This window comes from Oryctolagus cuniculus, chromosome 5 (genome assembly GCF_051225735.1).
Source record: "Oryctolagus cuniculus isolate XC-2025 breed Fujian yellow rabbit chromosome 5, ASM5122573v1, whole genome shotgun sequence".
NCBI classification, from domain to species: Eukaryota; Metazoa; Chordata; class Mammalia; order Lagomorpha; family Leporidae; genus Oryctolagus; species Oryctolagus cuniculus.
The window spans coordinates 17,940,727-17,959,984 of NC_142871.1; the positions used below are offsets into that span (position 1 = coordinate 17,940,727).

Sequence of the window (19,258 nt, forward strand, 5' to 3'; positions counted from 1 at the left end):
TGTCCCTCAGGCAATATCACCAGTGACAGAGCTGCTGCAGGTTTCTCTCACCTTGCTCCAAGGAGATGGCCTCTCCCTCACCACTGGCTGTGGGAGTCAAAGGTGGTGTCCTGGGGGCTGCATGACTAGCCCGCCCCACTGCCCCATGCTGTCCATCTTATTTTTGTAGAATATCTATTAAGGGGCGGTGCTGTGCCTAGCAGGTAAAGCCACCGCCTGCAGTTCCAGCATCCATATGGGCATCAGTCCTAGTCCCAGCTGCACCTCTTCTGATCCAGCTCTCTGCTATGGCCTCGGATACCAGTGGAGGATGGCCCAAGTCCTTGGGCCCCTGCACCCACTTGGGAGACCCAGATGAAGCTTCTGGCTCCTGACTTCAGATTGGTGCAGCTCCAGATATTGCAGCCTTCTGAGGAGTGAACCATCGGATGGAAAATGCTTTCTCTGCATCTATTAAGATAGTCATGTGATTTCTCTTCTGCAGTTTGTTAATATGGTGTATCACATTGATTGATTTGCAAATGTTGAACCATCCCTGCATACCAGGGATAAGTCTCCCTTGGTCTGGGTGGATGATCTTTCTGAGGTGTTGTTGGATTCTATTAGCCAGGCTTTTATTGAGGATTTTTGCACCTATGTTCATCAAAGAAATTGGTCTGTAATTCTCTTTCTCTGCTACATCTTTTTCAGGTTTAGGAATTAAGGTGATCTGGCTTCAAAGAAAGAATTTGGGAAGATTTCCTCTCTTTCAATGGTGTGTCAATTTTGTTTATTTTTTCAAAAACCAGCTCTTAGTTTTGCTGATCTTTTGTAATTGTTTTATTCAATTTTGTTGAATTCTTCTCCGATTTTTTCAAAGATTTTATTTATTTATTAAAAGGCAGACTTACAGACAATGAGAGAGAGAGACAGACAGAAAGATCTTCCATCTACTGGTTCACTACCCATATGGCTACAATGGCCAGAGCTGAGCCGATCCAAATCCAGGAGGCAGGTGCTTCTTCTGGTCTCCAACACGGGTGCAGGGGCCCAAGGACTTGAGCCATCTTCCACTGCTTCCCCAGGCCATAGCAGAGAGCTGGATTGGAAAAAGTGCACCCAGGACTAGAACCAGTGTTCATATGTGATGCCGGCGCCACAGGTGGAAGATTAACCTACTGTACAACAGCACTGGCCCTTATTTCTTTTCTAATTTTAATTATTTCTCTTCTACTAGTTTCAGTTTGGTTTGCTGTAGTTGTTCTAGATCCTTGAGAGGCATTGATAGCTCATTTATTTGGTGCCTTTCCAATTTCTTGATGTAGGCACCTATTGCTATAAAATTTCCTCTTAACACTGCTGTTGTTGTATCCCATAAGTTTGGTATGTTGTGTTGTTATCTTCATTTGCTTCCAGAAAGTTTTTGCTTTATTCTGTGACACACTGTTCATTCAGGAGCATGTTGTTCAGTGTCCATGTATTTGCATATGCTCTAGAGTTTCCTGAGTTGCTGATTTCCAGCTTCATCCCATTGTGGTCCGAAAATGCATGGTATGATTTCAATTCTTTTGAATTTGCTAATCTTGTTTTATGGCCTAGTATGTGGTCAATCCTAGTGTAGGTTCCATGCACTACTGAGAAGAATGTGTATTTTCTAAATGCAGTATCAAAATTCTGTAGATATTTGTTAGGTCCATTTGGTCTATAGTGCCAATTAAATTTGCTTTTTCCTTATTGATTATTGGTCTGATTGATCTGTCCATTGCCGAAAGTGGAGTATTGAAGTCCCCCAATACTATTGTGTTGTATTGTATTGTAAATCCCTTAACATATTTTTTAAATAGCCCAGTGAACTGTAATTAGGTGCATATACAGTTATAATGGTTGCATCTTCCTGTTGAATTGATCCCTTAACCATTATATAGTGCCCCTCTTTGATTATCTTAACAGTTTTTGCATTAAAGTCTATTTTGTCTTGTATTAAGATGGTTATTCCAGCTCTTTTTTGGTTTCTGTTGGCATGGAATATCTTTTTCCAACCTTTCACTTTCAGTCTGCATGCACCTTTCTTGTTAGCAGCAAATAGATGGGTTTTGTTCCTTAATCCATTCAGCCAGTCTGTGTCTTTGAACTGGAGAGTTGAGGCCATTTACATTCAATGTGACTATTGGTAAGTAGTGACTTTGCCCTGCCATTTGTCCAAAGATATCTTAATTTATACTTTGAACTTCCTATAGTCTTTTCCTTAGAGATTTTCTTCCTTTACCTTCTTTGGTATTGATGATCATTTTCTGTATTTCTGTGTGTAACACATCTTTAAGCATCTTTTGCAGGGCTGGATGGATGGTGACAAATTCTTTCAATTTCTTTTTGCTTTGAAAGGTCTTTATTTCACCTTCATTCACAAAATGAGAGCTTTGCAAGGTATAATATTCTGGGATGGCAGTTTTTTTCCTCTTAGTACTTGGGCTCTCCTAGCCTGTAGGGTTTCTGATGAGAAGTCTGCTGTGAGTCTAACTGGAGATTATCTGAGAGTAATCTGACATTTCTCCCTTGCACAGTTTAGAATCCTTTCTTTATGTTTCACTGTGCTGAGTTTGATTACAATGTGTCATGGCGAGGATTTTTCTGGACATATCTATTGGGAGTTCTGTGTGCCTCCTGTACTTGGACGTCTCTTTCATTCTCCAATGCAGGAAGTCTTCTGCTAGTAGCTCACTAAAAAGGCCTTCTAATCCTTTCTCTCTCTCCATGCCTTCAGGAACTCCTGGAACCTGAATGTTGGGTTTTTTAATAGTATTCTATAGATTCACAATGATATTTTTTGGATTTCTAATTTCTTCTTTTTCTCTTCAGTTTGTATATTTTCCTGTGCTCTCTCCTCTAATCTGATAGTCTCTCTTCTGCTAAACTAATTCTGTTTTTTTTTTTTTGACAGGCAGAGTTAGACAGTGAGACAGTGAGACAGAGAGACAGAGAGAAAGGTCTCCCTTCCATTGGTTAACTCCCCAAATGGCTGCTACGGCCGGCACACTGCGCCGATATGAAGCCAGCAGCCAGGAGCCTCCTCCTGGTCTCCCATGCGGGTGCAGGGCCCAAGCACTTGGGCCATCCTCCACTGCTTTCCTTGGACACAGCAGAGACCTGGACTGGAAGAGGAGCAACCGGGACAGAACCGGCACCCCAGCTGGGAATAGATCCCGGGCTGCCAGTGCCTTAGGGGGAGGATTAGACTAGTGAGTCATGGCGCTGGCCTCTAATTCTGTTTTTAAGGCTCTCAACTACCTTTTTTATTTGTTCTATTTAATTATTCATTTCGTTTTGATTCCTTCTAAGATTTCAATTTCATGAGAGAGAGTTTCTTTCGTGTCCTGCATGGATTTCTGTAGTTCGTGTGTTTGCTTTTGATTACTTCTAAGTATCATATCATCAATTTTTTGAGTTCCATTTCTTGCATTTCTTCTATCTCATCATCTTCATAATCTTGTATTGAAGTATTTTGTTCTTTTAGGAGTATCATGTTGTCTTTCTGATTTCTTATATTGTTGTGTTTGTTGTTCAGCATTTATGGCGATACTTGTTGTACTATGACTCTGTAGATAAGTGATTGTCTGCCTTCACAAATCTCTAGAGGCTTGTAGTTGGGTGTGGGTAGAGAGCTGTGTTCAGTTCTCCAGGATTAAGTGCACGCCTAAGGTGACACACTCAGGTTTGGAGCGATAAATCTTCTCTTTTTTTAATCTGAAGGGAAGTAATTGTGATCAGCTGAGCTCTTCTCAATGGAAACCAGTGCCTGAGCACTAGCCCCAGTGGGTGTAATATTCGTCTGCTCTGTCCCAAGGACCACACAAAGGATCTGTGTAGTCCTCAGTGTAAGTTCAGATTCCCCAATGTCTTTCACTGAGTAACCAGGACTCCCTGAGCTTGTGATGTCCCCTACCACGACTACTCAAAGTCACAGCCACACCGTGAGTTCTGACACACAAACCCTCAGTTTTTTTGTTTTGTTTTTGTTTTTGTTTTTTCATAATGCTGGTTCAGAAGTCCAACACAGTCACTAGGTCTTAGCCTCCTGTTATTACTCCCCACCAGAGTCAGTCCCCACAAGAGTCATGTTTCTACACTCAGCTGATTGCCAGGCACAGACACAAGCTGGCACAGCTCTTACGTATGTCCAAAGTGGTGCCTGCTCTATCAGCTTGTATGCCTTTGTAAGGTGATCAGAGAGAGAGAAATGTGTCCGTACTATGCCTTTTATTTTTTCTCTCCTCTAGTTAGGCAGGTATACTTTCCCCCACAGGGCTTCAAGCCTCATTCCCTCTAGGCACTTCCTGCCACTTTTTAAAAATTTATTTGACAGGTAGAGTTATAGACAGTGAGAGAGAGAGAGACAGAGAGAAAGGTCTTCCTCCAAATGTCCACCACGGCCGGAGCTGTGCCAATATGAAGCCAGAAGCCAGGTGCTTCTTCCTGGTCTCCCATGCGAGTGCAGCAGCCCTAGCGCTTGGGCCATCCTCCACTGCACTCCCAGGCCACAGCAGAGAGCTGGACTGGAAGAGGAGCAACCAGGACTAGAACCCGGTGCCCATATGGGATGCCGGCACCATAGGCAGAGGATTAACCAAGTGAGCCACAGTGCCAGCCCCTCCTGCCGCTTATTGCCAGTGTCTCCAGCTACTGCGGTGTCACCTCACCTCACTTTCCAGCGCTGGTGCAGAGGCACTCAGCAGCTGGAGTCCCGAGCTGTGGGTGCCCACACCCTCCACGTAGGTCCATCGTGTCCCTTAATTTCAGAATAGCTTCCTCTGCCGTTTTGTCCCTAACTCTTCCTTGAGACTATACTATCTCCACTTTTTGTATTATCATCTCCTGGACTAGATCAGTAAGCTCCCTCCCTATTCTGCCATCTTGGAACCGCGCCCAACCATTCCATATTAGATTGCCCGTGTGCATGCAGGAGTCCAACCAGTTATGTTTGCCCTCATTTTCCCTCTACGGTGCTACTACCTTCAGCATTTGCTATCCACCAACATCAATAGTTTTCAACTTCCCTCCCTTGGCAATGTGGTCTTAAGATCCTTTGTCATTTTTCTGCTTGTCCTACTGATTCTAAAATAATAAACTCAATTCTTATTGTATCTGCCATTCTGAGACACACTGACTAGCTCAAAATACATTTGTCGGCCCTTGGGGTCTATTTGATATACCATCTCCTATGTTGTCACACTAATTATTTTTTTCAGTCCAATGTTGGCAAAATCCTCAATCCCATCAAAATATAAATTTGTCAAAACGTAAATGAAGGCTGCTAACACAAATGATCCATCCTAGAGAGCTTGCTTAGAGTGGAAAAGCTTACAAGCCACAGAGCAGCCTCGCTTTTTCCTCTGGCAGGGTGAGGCCAAGCCCTTAAAAAGCCAGGTAGGTGTTCTGAGAGTGGCTCTGTCCTGCAAGGAACCCAAGCTAGCCTGAAACTGGGGAGAGAGGAGTCTGGGGTTTCAGATTTCACCTGGGCTCCCTAGGAATGCACCCCTCCCCCTGGCATGCATCCCCCAAGCTCCCTATCCAGCTTCCCTGGAGCAGCTGGAAGGCCCAGCCTACAGGGATGGAGTAGCATGCACTCTCTGATCCAGGTCCTATGCTGCGACCAGGTGCCCAGGGCAGTCTCACTATCCCCATGGGAGCTTCCTTCCTGGGATGGTGCTCAAACACAGTGCACACATAAGGGACAGGGTGGAGGTAGAAAGATAAGTAAAGTTAGAAACCTTGGCCAGCCATTATTAACCATGTCCACATGGGGAGCCAACGAATGTGTCTGCAGTCCCTAGAAGGGGACAGAGGTACCCTCTTCACCTAGCAGACAGGCATTGTGGGCCTGCACCTGCATTCACACCTCACATTGGGTGCCAGTAGCGGGCTCATCCTGGGAGTCCCGCACACTGTCGGCATGGGTGGGGCACCAGCACTCTTCCATATGACACACCAGAGACAAGTTTCAGGGCACACGACAGCTTTATTAGCACCAAGCACACCTTGTAAAGGGCAGGCAGAGGGCGCATAACTGATTCAGGGCAGCACTAATTCTATAGCTGAAGGTGGTATTGGTGCCACTATGCTTCTCAATCAGCTTGAAGGTCACATAGGCTCCTAGCTTTCCAGGTGGGCCTGGGCCACACCCAGGAGCGGTTTACCTGATTGGCAGAGGCAGGGCTGGGGGAAACGTGCCTGGGGCTCCTGGGCCTGCCAGCACTCAGATAACTGCATGGGCTAGGCAGGCAGTCTCACGGGATCTCCCACAGTGGAGTGTGCTGCATTGGGTCGCTGGGCCATTGGTAGAACAGGGAATGACAAGCACAGCTAGTGAAGAGATGAGATCCAAGTCATAGCACCAATGTTCCTGAACTTGGGCTAATGGCTCATGACAGGTTAAAATACAGAATCAATACATAAAAACAAAATGGTAAAAAACTAACACGAGAAGGAGGGCACAGGCACTGTCTTGCAGTCTGGATTCAAACTCTCACTGGCACGGCTGCTTGCAGTCACTCTCCTTCTTATATTCCGTGTTTCTCTTTATAACTTGGATCTTAAACTGGGCTATTCCAGGTGTCAATGATACAAAGCTTAAAAAATAAAAGGGTCTCTTCGACCAAGTTTCCTAGGACTTCCCTTGTTCCCTCAAGCCTAACGCTTCCATATACAGACTCTGGACCACTCAGCACGGAATCTGGGCTCCTGGGCTAGGCAGGGCCTACATCCTTCCTCAGCCTGATGAGGTCACAGGAGACAGAGGCTTGTCCTGCTTCCCAGAAGAAGAAGTCAGAGGCCAAAGTCCCTGGGTAGGGGAGCTCTCAATGCACACAGCTCGACGTGAGTAGACCCCAGAGGCCCAAGAGGGCTGCAAGCACTTTCCACGGCCCAACAACTCCAAAGGCACCCAGTGGTGAAGGTCCCAGATAGGCAGTGTCATATCAGCAGTGCGGTCACTGTGGTTGTGATTCCAGCATCACAGATGAGAGAGGCCCTGGTTAGAGAAAAGACAGGTGATGCCCTGCTCCAGGACAGCCCCGACTACTCCTAGAGTCCTCCTCCCATCTCAGGAATTCTCCACCCCCCCCCATCAGATGCAATAAAGAAGGAATCTTCCTCAGATTCTCAGCACAGATGCTGTACACCTGCCCACCCGCTCTCCTGCCCTGAGAGTTGACTTTGCTTACAACAGACCTTGCTTGTTCATTTTAACCTTGGAGCATCCCAGAGTTCTCTTCCTGCAGGGGGACCAAGACCTTTTACAGGTTCTCTGGTACCAGGAACGCCCTGCCCTCTGCCTTAGGAGCTGGGTTACAAAATCCTTCCCACCCCTCATCCTGGGAAGGGGTCAGCATCCTCTTTGCTTTGAGGATGGAATCTCTGACAACGACTCCTCGAGTGGAGTGTCCATGCTGCTTGCTGCCCACAAACCCTATGCCTGTGTTCCTGTGCCCCAATATCCCGTGACTGGGCCCTGAATCTGCGCTACACAATCCTGAGCTGGCTAAGCCTTCTTCAACCCACAGGCCATGAACCAGCTGCTGAACCTGGTGTAGGAAAGGGCCCCCCCCCCTCCACCAGGCTGGCTCCTGACAGTGAGAATTCATTAGAACTCAGGGCTGAGCTGGTCCCAGTTAATGCTACTGAGGGACATGAGGACTGATTTCCTCGTCTCATTTCCAGAATGAGACAGTGCAGTCCAGGGGACAGGACTGGACTTGGGGAATTCCCTCTGGCATCATCCCACCCAATCCCATCTGCCCTCTGCTTCCCTCCCAATGCTGCCCTCCATACCTGTCACTCAGAATGGCTCCCCTTGCACGAGAAGGAGGACTGAGCTGGTGAGGAGCAGGAGAAAGGCCCAGGGCATGGGCATGGTGGCCGTGGCCTTGGATGCAACTACTCCTAAGGTTGTGGGTGGCCGCGCTGAAATGGAAGCAGAAGACTGGAGGCCCCCATCCAGACTCCAAACCCCAGGAGAGGCCTTCCAGCTCCTGCTCCTGTTAAAGGCAGCCGTGCACACAGCTGGCACCTATACTGAGCAGCTGCTGTGACAGGTCCTGGAGTAGCATGGAGGGAGGATGGGAAAGATCTGCCAGAGAGGAAGCCAGGGTGACCATGCAGACCATCCCTCCTGGGTGGTGGCCAGGAAGGGGGGCAGGAGCTGGACCTGGAGATGGTTCTGAAGGACCAAAGAGAGAGAGCAGAGAAATGGGAGAACTGGTATTCTAGGAAGAGGGGATGGCGATGGGAGAAGGTCTAGAAACAGCGACAGGCACGGGTGGATGCCAGCAGGAGGGCATGTAAGGGGACTGAAATACACACCGTGAGGAAGAGATGAGCAGGAGGAGGAGGAGAGGTGTGAGGGAAGGCACAGCGATGGATGCTGCTGTTGTCATAGGGAGGGGCACATCACACTGGATCATGTTTTCAGACACTCAGGCTCACACACACCTGCACACAGAACCCTACCCTGGCACACACACAGCACAGGACACTCACAGGCTCACACAGCACACATAAATCGTCACACCCACACTCTCATTCATACACACCCACATTCCCACACCACACGCACCAGCATCTACACCCTTACATGCACACACACCCATATCCTGGCATGCACACACACCCCGGTACAGCACACTCACATGCACACAGCACCCACACCTTGCATGCACACACTACGGTGGCGTCATCTCATCTCCAGAGAGCACCCCTTCCCGCCACCCCATCCCTAGTTACCTGTAGTCTCCAACATCACCTTCCAGGGCAACAAGAATTTCCCCAGCCACCTTGGGCAGTCTCCTATGGACACCCTGCTTAATTTGTCAGTCAGCTGCCTGTCATTCTCCCAGGTCGTCTTATTCCAGCTGGCCCCAGGATGAACCTCTGCCCACTTTCTGGCGTTTGGGTCAAAGAGGAGGCCGATCTGTCCACCGAAGCTGAACTGCCAAGACCCGTGCCTGCCGCCGCTGGCTCCATGCCAGCAGCACATCCTGCCCTGCAAGCTCGGGGGATCTGCCCCCATTGGAAAGACATTGTCAGAGATCAGTCTTGACAGGTCCTCTGCCCCACCTGGGATCCACTTCTCCCAACCGTCCCTCTGGTATCTCCTGGCCCTGCTCTGTCCTCTGCATCCTGCACTTCCTCCTGGGGCACTTGAGTGGGGCCAACTTGCAGCTTCACAGAAACATAAGGAACTCCCCATGCCCAGATCAGTCTTGACAGACCCTTTGCCCCACCTGGGATCCTCCACTCCCGTCCCCTTTTCATCGCCTCGCCCTGATGTCCTACCACTCCTGCCCTGTTGCTGGGCCTCCAAAGGAACCCCAGTATCCATTTCTGCACATGGAAATCTTCAGTCCTGGTTCACAAACCTGCCCTCTGCCCAGGGACTTTCAGGCTCACCCTTGCTTGTGGAATGTTTCATTTCGACCACTTGCTGGTTGAGGGTGTCCACCACGTCTCGCAGCATTTCTGTCTGCTCTGCCCAGTTGTCAATGGCATCCACTTCCCTCCCAAGGGGGTCAAAAAAGCTGATCTGAGTGAAGCTGCAATCACAGTGCAGAATCCTCCTGTCATCCACGTGAACCTGAACATCACACCGTTGCTGTCTGGGTCTGGCCTTGGGATTAACAGTTATGTTGTAGCAAAGGGAGTGAGCATCTGTGGAAGAGAAACACGAGTGAGGTGTGGGGATGAAAAAGGACTCACACTCAACCTCTCCCCCAGCTCCAAGTCTAAGGAGCCCACCTGAAGGGCAGGGATGGGACGCATGGAAATCAATTCCCGCCATTGCAACTCCATCACTGGCTCCCGACTTTCTGCCACCTGTGCTCCTTGTAATTCATTCAGGTGCTCTGACCAAGTACACAGGGTCCTCACATGGCCCACTAGACTCGGAGGGGGCTGGTGACAGGAGTCCTGTGTAAGCATACACAGTACCTAAGCTCACACGCATCTGAACAGAAACTCCGACACCACGTGATAAGAAAGTGCAAACCACATGGACATTCCAGAAAGCTGGCGCAGACGATGCTGGCCCAGGCAGCAGCAGGGGAAGCCTGGTGTGGGTGGTCCCTGGACAGCCACTGTCTTCTCCGAGCTTCTAGCCGAACTGACTCCAAGAGGCAAAAGAAAGACCAAGACAGGTGTGCATAGGAGGGAAGCATTGAGAAACACGGTTTCCAGAGTATGGCAGGAGTGGGCGATCAGGGCAGATCAGTCAGCTGGGGGGTCCTACAGAGAAGAGTGTGAACAGACAGGTGGACATACAGGAGTGCACCTGTCACCTGAGTGCACGCACACATGCTCCTACGTGGACCCAACCAGGGCTGACACCACACACCGGGAAGAAGCTGGCAGAAGCAGTTAGCACAGTGGCTGGATGATGACCGCCTCCCCTACCCGCACCTGAGGCCAAATCTCCTGTCCAGACGAGGACTGAAAACAGCAGCACTGAGCGGGACCCAGTGAGAGGAGAGGAAACTCTTTCTTAGGAAAGGTCAAGGCAGTCACAGGTTTACAGTGAGAGACAGCAACAGCTTTTACTGCAGGACTCTGGTTGTAGAAAAGCCTGGGTAACTCGGGGAATAAGCACACGAGGACTCCAACATCCACCACCAGGAACCGCAATCTCCACGCGCATCCCATGGACACTGGTCCTGGGTAAATCACAGAACTCGAGCCCAGATCTTCAGTTTCCTGAGCTGGAGCCACCCATGCCCCTTGCCTCTGACGAACTCCTGGTGGGGTGCAGGAGCAGGGAGCCTGTCCACTGATGCCAGTGCAAGGCAGCACCACTCCTCGGCTGCAGGGAGTGTCCCCATGTGGACCCAGGACCCCGCTGGACAGCACAGGAGTAGCAGTAATGCTGCAACCACAGGACCCCACTCCTCTCCCTGCGGCCACCAAAAGCCACCGCAGGACAGAATCTGCTGCTGACTCTCACCCACGCACCCGAGACCACTCAATAAGGACACCCTGCGGGCTGGGGCTCCAACAGCCGGGGCACTGTAGATGCCACAAACTGGGGTGGGCAAATGGGACCCTGCTCAGATCTGGGCCCTAGTTCCTTTGCAAGTTGTCCCTGGCTGGTGATGTCACTGAGGCCACCAAGAAAAATTGAGCAGCTGGGGAAACAGATGACTCAGACTTGTACAGTCACCCTTTACACAAGTTGGCCAACTCCTGTGTGAAAAAAAAAAAAGCTCATCTTCTACAGTGCTGTCTCCCAGCAGCCAGGGGAATTGCAGAAGTTGCCTGAAAGGGGCGGGGGGGGGGGTGCGGGATGGTGTCCCCACCCCTTAGACTTAGGATCCTGGGCTGGGGATTTGCTTGCCTGGGGCGTCCTCAGGCAGAGGATAGGCGCCAAGGGGTAGGGGAGAAGTCAGGACCCGCCCGATGAAAAAGGGACAGATTGGACTGGAAGCCCAGCGTTCCTGGTCCCGTGCTGAGACTGGCTCAGAGGCTCACAGGGACTCAGCAACTCAGGAGGGCCGTGGCCTGATGAGGCTGTGAGCGGTGAGGCAGTGAGTGGACACAGGTGGGTCGGAGGGGGAGTTTGTGGATGCAGGCAGGGAGGGGGATGGCCGCGGTCGCCTCCGTGCAGGGTCCGCACTCATCCAGGCTCAGCACCCAGTTTCGGAGGACGGGGCTGGGGCTCCAGCAGTTTCCACACCCCCTCCCATCCTCCTCCTGTGACTTCTGGGAGAAGCCTCCACAGAGAAGCGCAGGCCCGCGAGGAGGTCCCCACCCTCTCTCCCTGCCCTGTGCCCTGCCCTGAAAGCACTCACCAGCCAGCGGCGCCCAGAGCCCGGCTGCCAGCAGAGGCAGCAGTAGAAGCAGCAGGGAAGGGAAGCGGTGCCCGGGCAGCAGCTCCATCCTGGAGTGAGTGTCAGCTCTGGAGGCGTGTGAGAGCTGGTATTTAAGGACCCCAACTCCCCTCTTTCAAGGGCGGTTATTGGTGGACGGGAGAGAGGACCTTCCGTCGCTCTGAGGTAATTGTCAGGCTCCTTACAACTTCCTCTTTCAAGTTTCAGGCTAGCATTGAGTCTGAGTCTAAAACAGAGGGCAGGGCTGTCTCCCACAAGGTAAATTCTAGCGCTATTGTTGAAGGTTGCTGCTTTCCTTAAATGTGCGTGAGATTCCTCATGTCTCTTTTTCTTATTTTCTGCTCGCACGTCTTTTTGAGCAGTTTTTTTGTTTGTTTGTTTGTTTTCAGTAGTTGGAGGGGCAGCAAGTGAGAAGCTCATTCCCCTGCCTGACAACTCAAACTACCCTGTCCTGCCCTGAGTGCTCAGAGCTAACAGGGCTCTGGTGTTAAAGGGGGGTGGAGGCTGCGCAGCGAGTGGCCAGTGGAGTTGCTCCTTGGGACGCTTCTGTCCAATCCAAAGGCCAGAGTCCAGCACCTGCACGGTGGCCCAGACCACGGTGTGCATAACAGAAAGCCTTAAAGCTGTTCTCCAAGTCAGATTCCGAAGTGATTTCGCTGTCCTGTTTAAAGCAGCCTTTTGCATTTTTCCACATTTCCATTTTCAAAATGCCTTCATGGTTAATCAGTGGTGGCTTTTTGGCACTAATTTGTTATCTTTTTTATTTTCCTGCCTTTTTCAAGGACGATAACTTAGTGGGAATGTTTGGGTTTAGCTGTCCAGAATATGTTTGGAGTTTATTTTTAGCTCTTTCAGCCTTGCACAGGTTTTATCCCCACCACCATTGGCTATTTTCACCACTTCTGCTGTTTAATATTATTATTAAATTAATGACATGAAAAAATGTCTATTTTTCCATGCTTATACATCCTGATAAAAGTGGTCTAAATGTGAATGGGGAAAACACACACTTTCTAAGTAGTCTCTTTCTTGAGTCTCTTTTGAGCCCTGGACTTCCTGAGGGACAGCAGTTTTATTCATTGAACTTAAATGTATGGTCTCAAGGGAACACCAGAGAGAAGAGTCATTGTAGTTCACAGTCAGATACTTGAAAAATAAACTACAAAGGGTACTTTTTGGTTAAAGTTATCTTTTTTTCCTTCAAAATTCCTTTTTAGATGTTCTTTGAAGATCATATTGATGATGCCAAATAGTGTGGTCACTTGCATGGCCTTGGTTCTGCTTCGTCCTATGCACAGAATGGCACAGGGAAGTTCATGAAGAGGAAGCCAACGAGCAGTCATGACACGAAACAGTCCTTTTATTCTCTCTGAGCTACACACATGCCTGTATATTCTAACAGCCTTTTCATATTTCCAGTCTTGCACTGCCAGCTTCCTGGGCACACCGCGGCTCTCCGCCCACGCGACCTTGACTCTGTGGTGTTGGGTGCCGCTGCCCCAAGGCAAGAGTGGCAGGTTACAGGAATTGAGAGACAGCGGGACTAGCTGCGCGTGAGCCAGGGCGACTAGCTGCGCTCCAGCCGCGCCCTCCCGTGCGCCAAGCGAGCTACCCTCCGCAGCACGATGCTCATTTTTGAAAATATAGCTACAGGCTCCGCTGTCGCTGGCTTGTAAATCAGAACAGTACGTCCTGAACATCCTCCAAGAACGGATTTACTTCTTTTCAACTCTGCCTGGCGTTGGTGGCAGCGTGACTGTATCACACTGTAGGTAATCCGTCCTCATCTGTTCATGAAGTGAAAGACTGTCGCCAGGGGCTGGCGCTGTGGTGTAGCGGGTAAAGCCGCCCACTGCAGTGCCGGCATCCCATATGGGTGCTGGTTTGAGTCCCGGCAGCTCCACTTCCCATCCAGCTCTCTGCTGTGGCCTGGGAAAGCAGTAGAAGATGGCCCAAGTGCTTGGGCCCCTGCAGCCACGTGGGAGACCTGGAAGAAGCTCCTGGCTCCTGGCTTCCATTGGCTCAGCTCTGGCTATGGCAGTCATCTGGGGAAGTTAACCAGGGGATGGAAGACCTCTCTCTCTGTCTCTGCATCTCTGTAACTCTGCCTTTTTAAATAAATAAACAAATCTTAAAAAAAAAAAAAAACACCTGTCTCCAGTTAATTACTGTAACAAAAACAAAATGCTGCAATAACCATCCCTGGCTAAACCTCTAGGCAATTATTGAAAAATAATATAGATACAGAATTGATATAAGAATTGAAAACAATTTACAAACATGTCATTTCACAGGTTGAAACACTAGCCAAATACTTGTCACTATTAAGACCTAGCTTAGGCAGAGGACAGTGGAATATATACTTATAGTAGGATTAAAAATGATGTCACTTTTCTGAAAGACAATGTGACACTATTTTATCAAGAGCCTGAAATGTCAGTGTAAAATTAAGAACATTAATTTTTGTATGAAAAGTTCTAATCTTAGCCATGTGGCCCATGAGAATGTATGCCAATTACCTATTGGTTTGATTATGAAATGTGAATATACTAACATGAGGAAGTAAATATAGGGGCTGGTGTTGTGGCACAGTGGATTAAGCCACTGCTGAGACACCAGGATCCCATATGGACAACCAGTTCCCTGCTGTGGCCTGGGAAAGCAGCAGAAGATGGTCCAAGTGCTTGAGCCCCTGCACCCATGTGGGAGGCCCAAATGAAGCTCCAGGCTCCTGGTTTCAGCCTGGCCCAGCCCTGGACATTGTAGCCATTTTGGTAAGTAAGCTATCATAGGGAAGATCTCTCTCTCTCTCTCTCTCTCTCTCTTTCTCTCTGCCTTTTAAAAAAGTAAATAAATTTTTTTACAAAAACTAATCATTTTGAGATATATTTATTTATTTTTTTCTTTCTTTTTTTTATTTAGTAAATATAAATTTCCAAAGTACAGTTTATGGATTACATTGGCTTCCCCCCCACCATGATTTTCCTCCCACTCACACCCCTCCCATCTCCCGCTCCCTCTCCCATTCCATTCACATCAAGATTCATTTTCAATTCTCCTTATATACAGAAGATGGATTTAGTATATATTAAGTAAAGATTTCATCAGTTTGCACCCACACAGAAACACAAAGTGTAAAAATACTGTTTCAGTACTAATTATAGCATTACTTCACATTGGACAACACATTAAGGACAGATCCTACATGAGAAGTAAGTGCACAGTGACTCCTGTTGTTGACTTAACAATTTGACACTCTTGTTTATGGCGTCAGTAATCTCCCTAGGCTCTAGTCATGAGTTGCCAAGGCTATGGAAGCCTTTGGGTTCACTGACTTCGTTATTATTCCGACAGGGTCATAGTCAAAGTAGAAGTTCTCTCCTTCCTTCAGAGAAAGGTACCTCCTTCTTTGATGGCCCTGTTCTTTCCACTGGGATCTCACTCTCAGAGATCTTTCATTTAGGTCTTCTTTTTGTTTCCCAGAGTGAGACATGTTTATTGGCACAAAAATATGCAATCTAATGTTTAAAGGAAAAGTTCCCGCGTAAGATTTCCATAGCCTGCCAACATTTTTCAATGACTACGGTTCTACTCCTGATGATTCACTATCTTGCACTTCTCTCATCGGTTCCCAAAAACAGGTGATGGAAAACCAAGACAAACTTTCACAGTTCTTGAGAAAGTCCAGGTGCACTCCGTCTAGCCACAGGCCACCTTTTTCCCATAAAGCCTCTTTTCGCCAGTCTTTCTGGCATGGGCACCCATCATGTTGCTTCTGCCCAAGATGGCGCTTCTGTCCTCTTTCTTTGGTCTCACTTCTGCTCTTGGTGGTGGCTGGGCTCATACACGGGGTTCCCCCAAACCCCTCAGCACAGGTGTCCTCCCCTCTCCCACTCAGCCAGCACTGCCCACGTCCTGGAGTCCAGAGGAGGAGGTACAGGCGCAGGAGAAGGGCTCAAGGGAATTGAGCTGTGGTTGGGGCAATGGCCCATGAGCTTGGAGGGGTTGCAGACAATGAAAGCTTGTCAGGTCTGAGAACTAAGGGAGATCCCTTCTGCAGGACCTACAGCCTCCACGGTAATTCCACACTGCAAGTCCTCCATCAGGTCGTCAGGTCTAAGCACTTACTGTGTGCAAATGCTTCTCCGAGAGTCTCCCCTCTGCTCAGAGAGCTGGGCAGCCCAGTCCAGGAGGCAGACAGCTCGCGGGCACCCACATCACGGTGACGCTCTTAGCACCCAGAGGGAAGAAAGTCAATTCTTTCTGGGAAACACTGGGAAACTTGAGGGGGGATGACATTGGGCCTGAGCCTGAAGAACTATGACCACTTATTTGGGTGGGAAAAGAGATCAGATCGACAAAGGAATGAGAGGAAGTTGCTGCATACCAGTGTGGGGACCAGCAAGAAGAGGGAGGAAGGCAGAGGAGCTGTCCTGAGGGCGGGGCCAGGCTGGGGGTGAGGGAGGCCGTAATGGGGACAGTCTCACAGAGAGATGCTCACTCACTACGCAGTCTTTCCGCAGACTTAGAAGCTGGGCTTGTTTGAGCACATCTGCTTCTGTAAATTTGACTTTGGGGGTGTTTCAATATTTTACAGAATAAGACGTCAAATCAAATTTGACAAAAAGCGATCTCTGAATATCAAAAGCAAAATAAAACTAACCTCTCTACACACTAATTTCATTGCATAACCTCACACAGCGGTACTCGATGCTAAGTGAATCTTGTCGTAACCCCTCCACATTTTATATCCTTGCTGTTGGTAATCTCAGCTTGACTTTTGTAAATTTGTTTATTTGAAAGGCAGAGTTACAGACAGAAAGGAAGAGACAGAGACAGAGGGGTCTTCCATCTGCTGGTTCACACCCCTGATGGTCACAATGGCCAGGGCAAGGCGGAGTGGAAGCCAGGAGCTTCCTCCAGGTCTCCCACGTGAGTGCAGGGGCCCGAGCACTTGGGCCGTCATCCGCTGCTTTTCCCAGGCCATAGCAGGGAGCTGGGTGGGAAGTGGAGCCGCCAGCAAGAGGAAAGGAGGCTGCAGAGAGGAAGGAAGGCAGGACCCCAACACAGCCTTGAAAGTGGCTGCTTGCACTTGTCTGAAGCAGCTGCCCACAGTTATCCTGTCTAGGGAGGGAAGGTGTCCTAGGCTCTGCCTCTGTAACTCCAGTCATAAATCCGTCCTAGAAATCTGCCCCAGGTGTCTCCTTTACAAACACACGGGACCCACCAACATGGTCCTAAGTCACTTGGGCTGCAGTTTAAACCCACCAGTGCTGTATTGGTTACTGCATGAGGCTGATGAACCCACAAATATGGTGAGAAACCTGGGTTCCAGGCTCAGTCTCAGGAAATGATTCCCACCGAGGCGGCGGGCATTAAAAAGCTGTTTTCCCAGCACTCTGGCCTCAGAATCAGTCCTTAATGCATTCAGATCTGGCTAAAAAGCCCATGAGAGTATTTCAGGCATGGAAAGCCAAGACACTCTGGCAAAAAAAAAATGACCTAAAGATCTCTGTGAGTGAGATCCCAGTGGAATGAACAGGCCATCAAAGAAGGAGGTACCTTTCTCTGAAGGGAGGAGAGAACTTCCACTTTGACTATGACCTTGTCTAAATATGATCAGAGTCGGCGAACTCAAAATGCTTCCCTAGTCTTGGCAACTCATGACAAGAGCCTCGGGTGATTACTGACATCATAAATAAGAGTGTGAATTGTTCAATCAACAATGGAAGTCACTGTGCACTTACTCCTTAGGTAGGATCTCTGTCCTTAATGTGTTGTACTATGCGAACTAATGGTAAAACTACTACTCAAACAGTACTTTATACTTTGTGTTTCTGTATGGGTGCAAACTGTTGAAATCTTTACTTAGTATCTGCTAAATTGATTTTCTGTATATAAAGATACTTGAAAATGAATCTTGATGAAGAATGGGATTGGAGTGGGAGATGGGATGGTTGTGGGTGGGAGGGTGGTTATGGGGGGAAAAGCCACTATAATCCAAAAGTTGTACTTTGGAAAGTTATATTTATTAAATAAAAGTTAAAAAAAAAAAAAAAAGCTGTTTTCCACCCTCCGCTGTCTCGGGGCCAGTTTTCCCAGCCCGGGTTTCTGTAACACTCAGAATCCAGGCATTGCTCATGTGGGATCTGCGCACTGTAGGCCGCAGCTTTCCCTGCTGGGCCACAGCGCCGCCCCTACTTTAACTACTGCTGATGATGCACACTAATCTCAGAACAGGTTTCTCACTAAGGCTTTGCTCTGTGGCTTTTCAAGTTGGTTTGTTTTTCCTAGAAGTGCATAAGCCAATTGGAAAGAGGTTCATGGACCACTGAGTTTTCTTTTTAACAAAATGTGCATATGTATGTGCAAGTGCTTACTTTCAGAACGCAGAGAAGGTTCTGTGCACTCTGCCGTAACCAGGTGAGCGCTCACACTGCAGCACGAAGCTCCTCTCAATCACGGTTTTAGCACAACATTCTCTGGAACGACCACATCACAAGATATGCAAATCTCTGCTCTGCTTATGAGCAGCCCTGGCCATGCTTTTGTGGTCATCTGGGCAATGAACCAGCAGATGGAAGCTATCTATCTCTGTGTGTAATTCTGCTTTTTTTTTTTAAGATCTATACTTTATTTGAAAAGGAGAGGAAGAGTGATCTCCCATCTGCTGTTTCACACTCCAAATGGCCACAATGGCCAGGGCTACGCCAGGCTGAAGCCAAGAACAAAGAACTTCAATTGGGTCTCCCACATGGGTGCAGGGGTCCAAGGGCTTGTGCCCTCCTCCACTACTTTCCCAGGCACATTAGCATGGAGCTGGATCAGAAGTAGAGCAGCTGGGACTCCAACCAGAGCCTGTGTCACAGGCAGCAGCTTAATCTGTTATGCTATAACACTGGCCCTGTAACTCTGCCTTTCAAATAAATAAATAAATCTTTAAAAAATGTATATAATGCTTAGTGAAAAAGTTATGTCATAAAGTATACGCATCACGGTAATTTTTAACTCTTTTTGGATTAATTTATTTGAAAGAGCAACAGGAAGAGAAAAAGAGAGAGCTTCCAACCATCACTTCACTTCCCAAATGGCCTTAACAGCCTGATCTTGGGCAGACTGAAGCCAGGAGCCAAGAACTCCATTTGGGTCTCCCACATGGGTGGCAGGGTCCAGGCACTTGGGGCATCTTCCACTGCCCTTGCAGGCGTATTTGTAGGGAACTAGGTCAGAAGCAGAGTAGCTGGGACTCTGATATAGGATGCTGCTGTCACAAGCAGCAGTGTAACCCACTGTACCGCAACTCCAATCCCTACACTAACATTTTTAAATAAATGCGTCCAGACTTGCGTGAGACCCCTGAAAGGAAATATAGCTCAGGTAACTGAGTTAGCTTACATTGATTTTATTTAGTT

General features: G+C 48.6%; 1 protein-coding gene and 1 long non-coding RNA gene across 2 annotated transcripts; one reads left to right on the forward strand and one right to left on the reverse strand.

Annotated features, from left to right (window-relative positions):
• Positions 1 to 5,975: 5,975 nt before the first annotated feature.
• LOC138849777 (UL16-binding protein 1-like) lies at positions 5,976 to 11,917 on the reverse strand. Its single transcript, XM_089332355.1, has 5 exons — positions 11,808 to 11,917; positions 9,421 to 9,678; positions 8,755 to 9,030; positions 7,804 to 7,935; positions 5,976 to 7,003 (listed from the first exon to the last, which is right to left on the reverse strand). The coding sequence occupies exons 1-4, from the start codon at positions 11,893 to 11,895 to the stop codon at positions 7,811 to 7,813; spliced, it is 747 nt and encodes a 248-aa protein (XP_089188481.1). The 5' UTR covers positions 11,896 to 11,917; the 3' UTR covers positions 5,976 to 7,003; positions 7,804 to 7,810.
• Positions 11,808 to 13,994, forward strand: LOC149126422 (uncharacterized). The gene is made up of 2 exons (XR_016233391.1): positions 11,808 to 12,011; positions 13,064 to 13,994. It is a non-coding gene; the product is annotated as an uncharacterized LOC149126422 (long non-coding RNA).
• The last annotated feature ends 5,264 nt before the right edge of the window (positions 13,995 to 19,258 follow it).

What these genes read in the sequence shown, in the direction of transcription:
- LOC138849777 (XM_089332355.1), bottom strand. Translation starts at nt 11,895, where the DNA reads ATGGAGCTGCTGCCCGGGCACCGCTTCCCTTCCCTGCTGCTTCTACTG. An exon ending in GCTCTGGGCGCCGCTGGCTG is followed by an intron (nt 9,679 to 11,807) that starts GTGAGTGCTTTC and finishes TCTCTTCCACAG; the next exon opens with ATGCTCACTCCCTTTGCTAC. An exon ending in GGTGATGTTGGAGACTACAG is followed by an intron (nt 7,936 to 8,754) that starts GTAACTAGGGAT and finishes CTTCCATTTCAG; the next exon opens with CGCGGCCACCCACAACCTTA.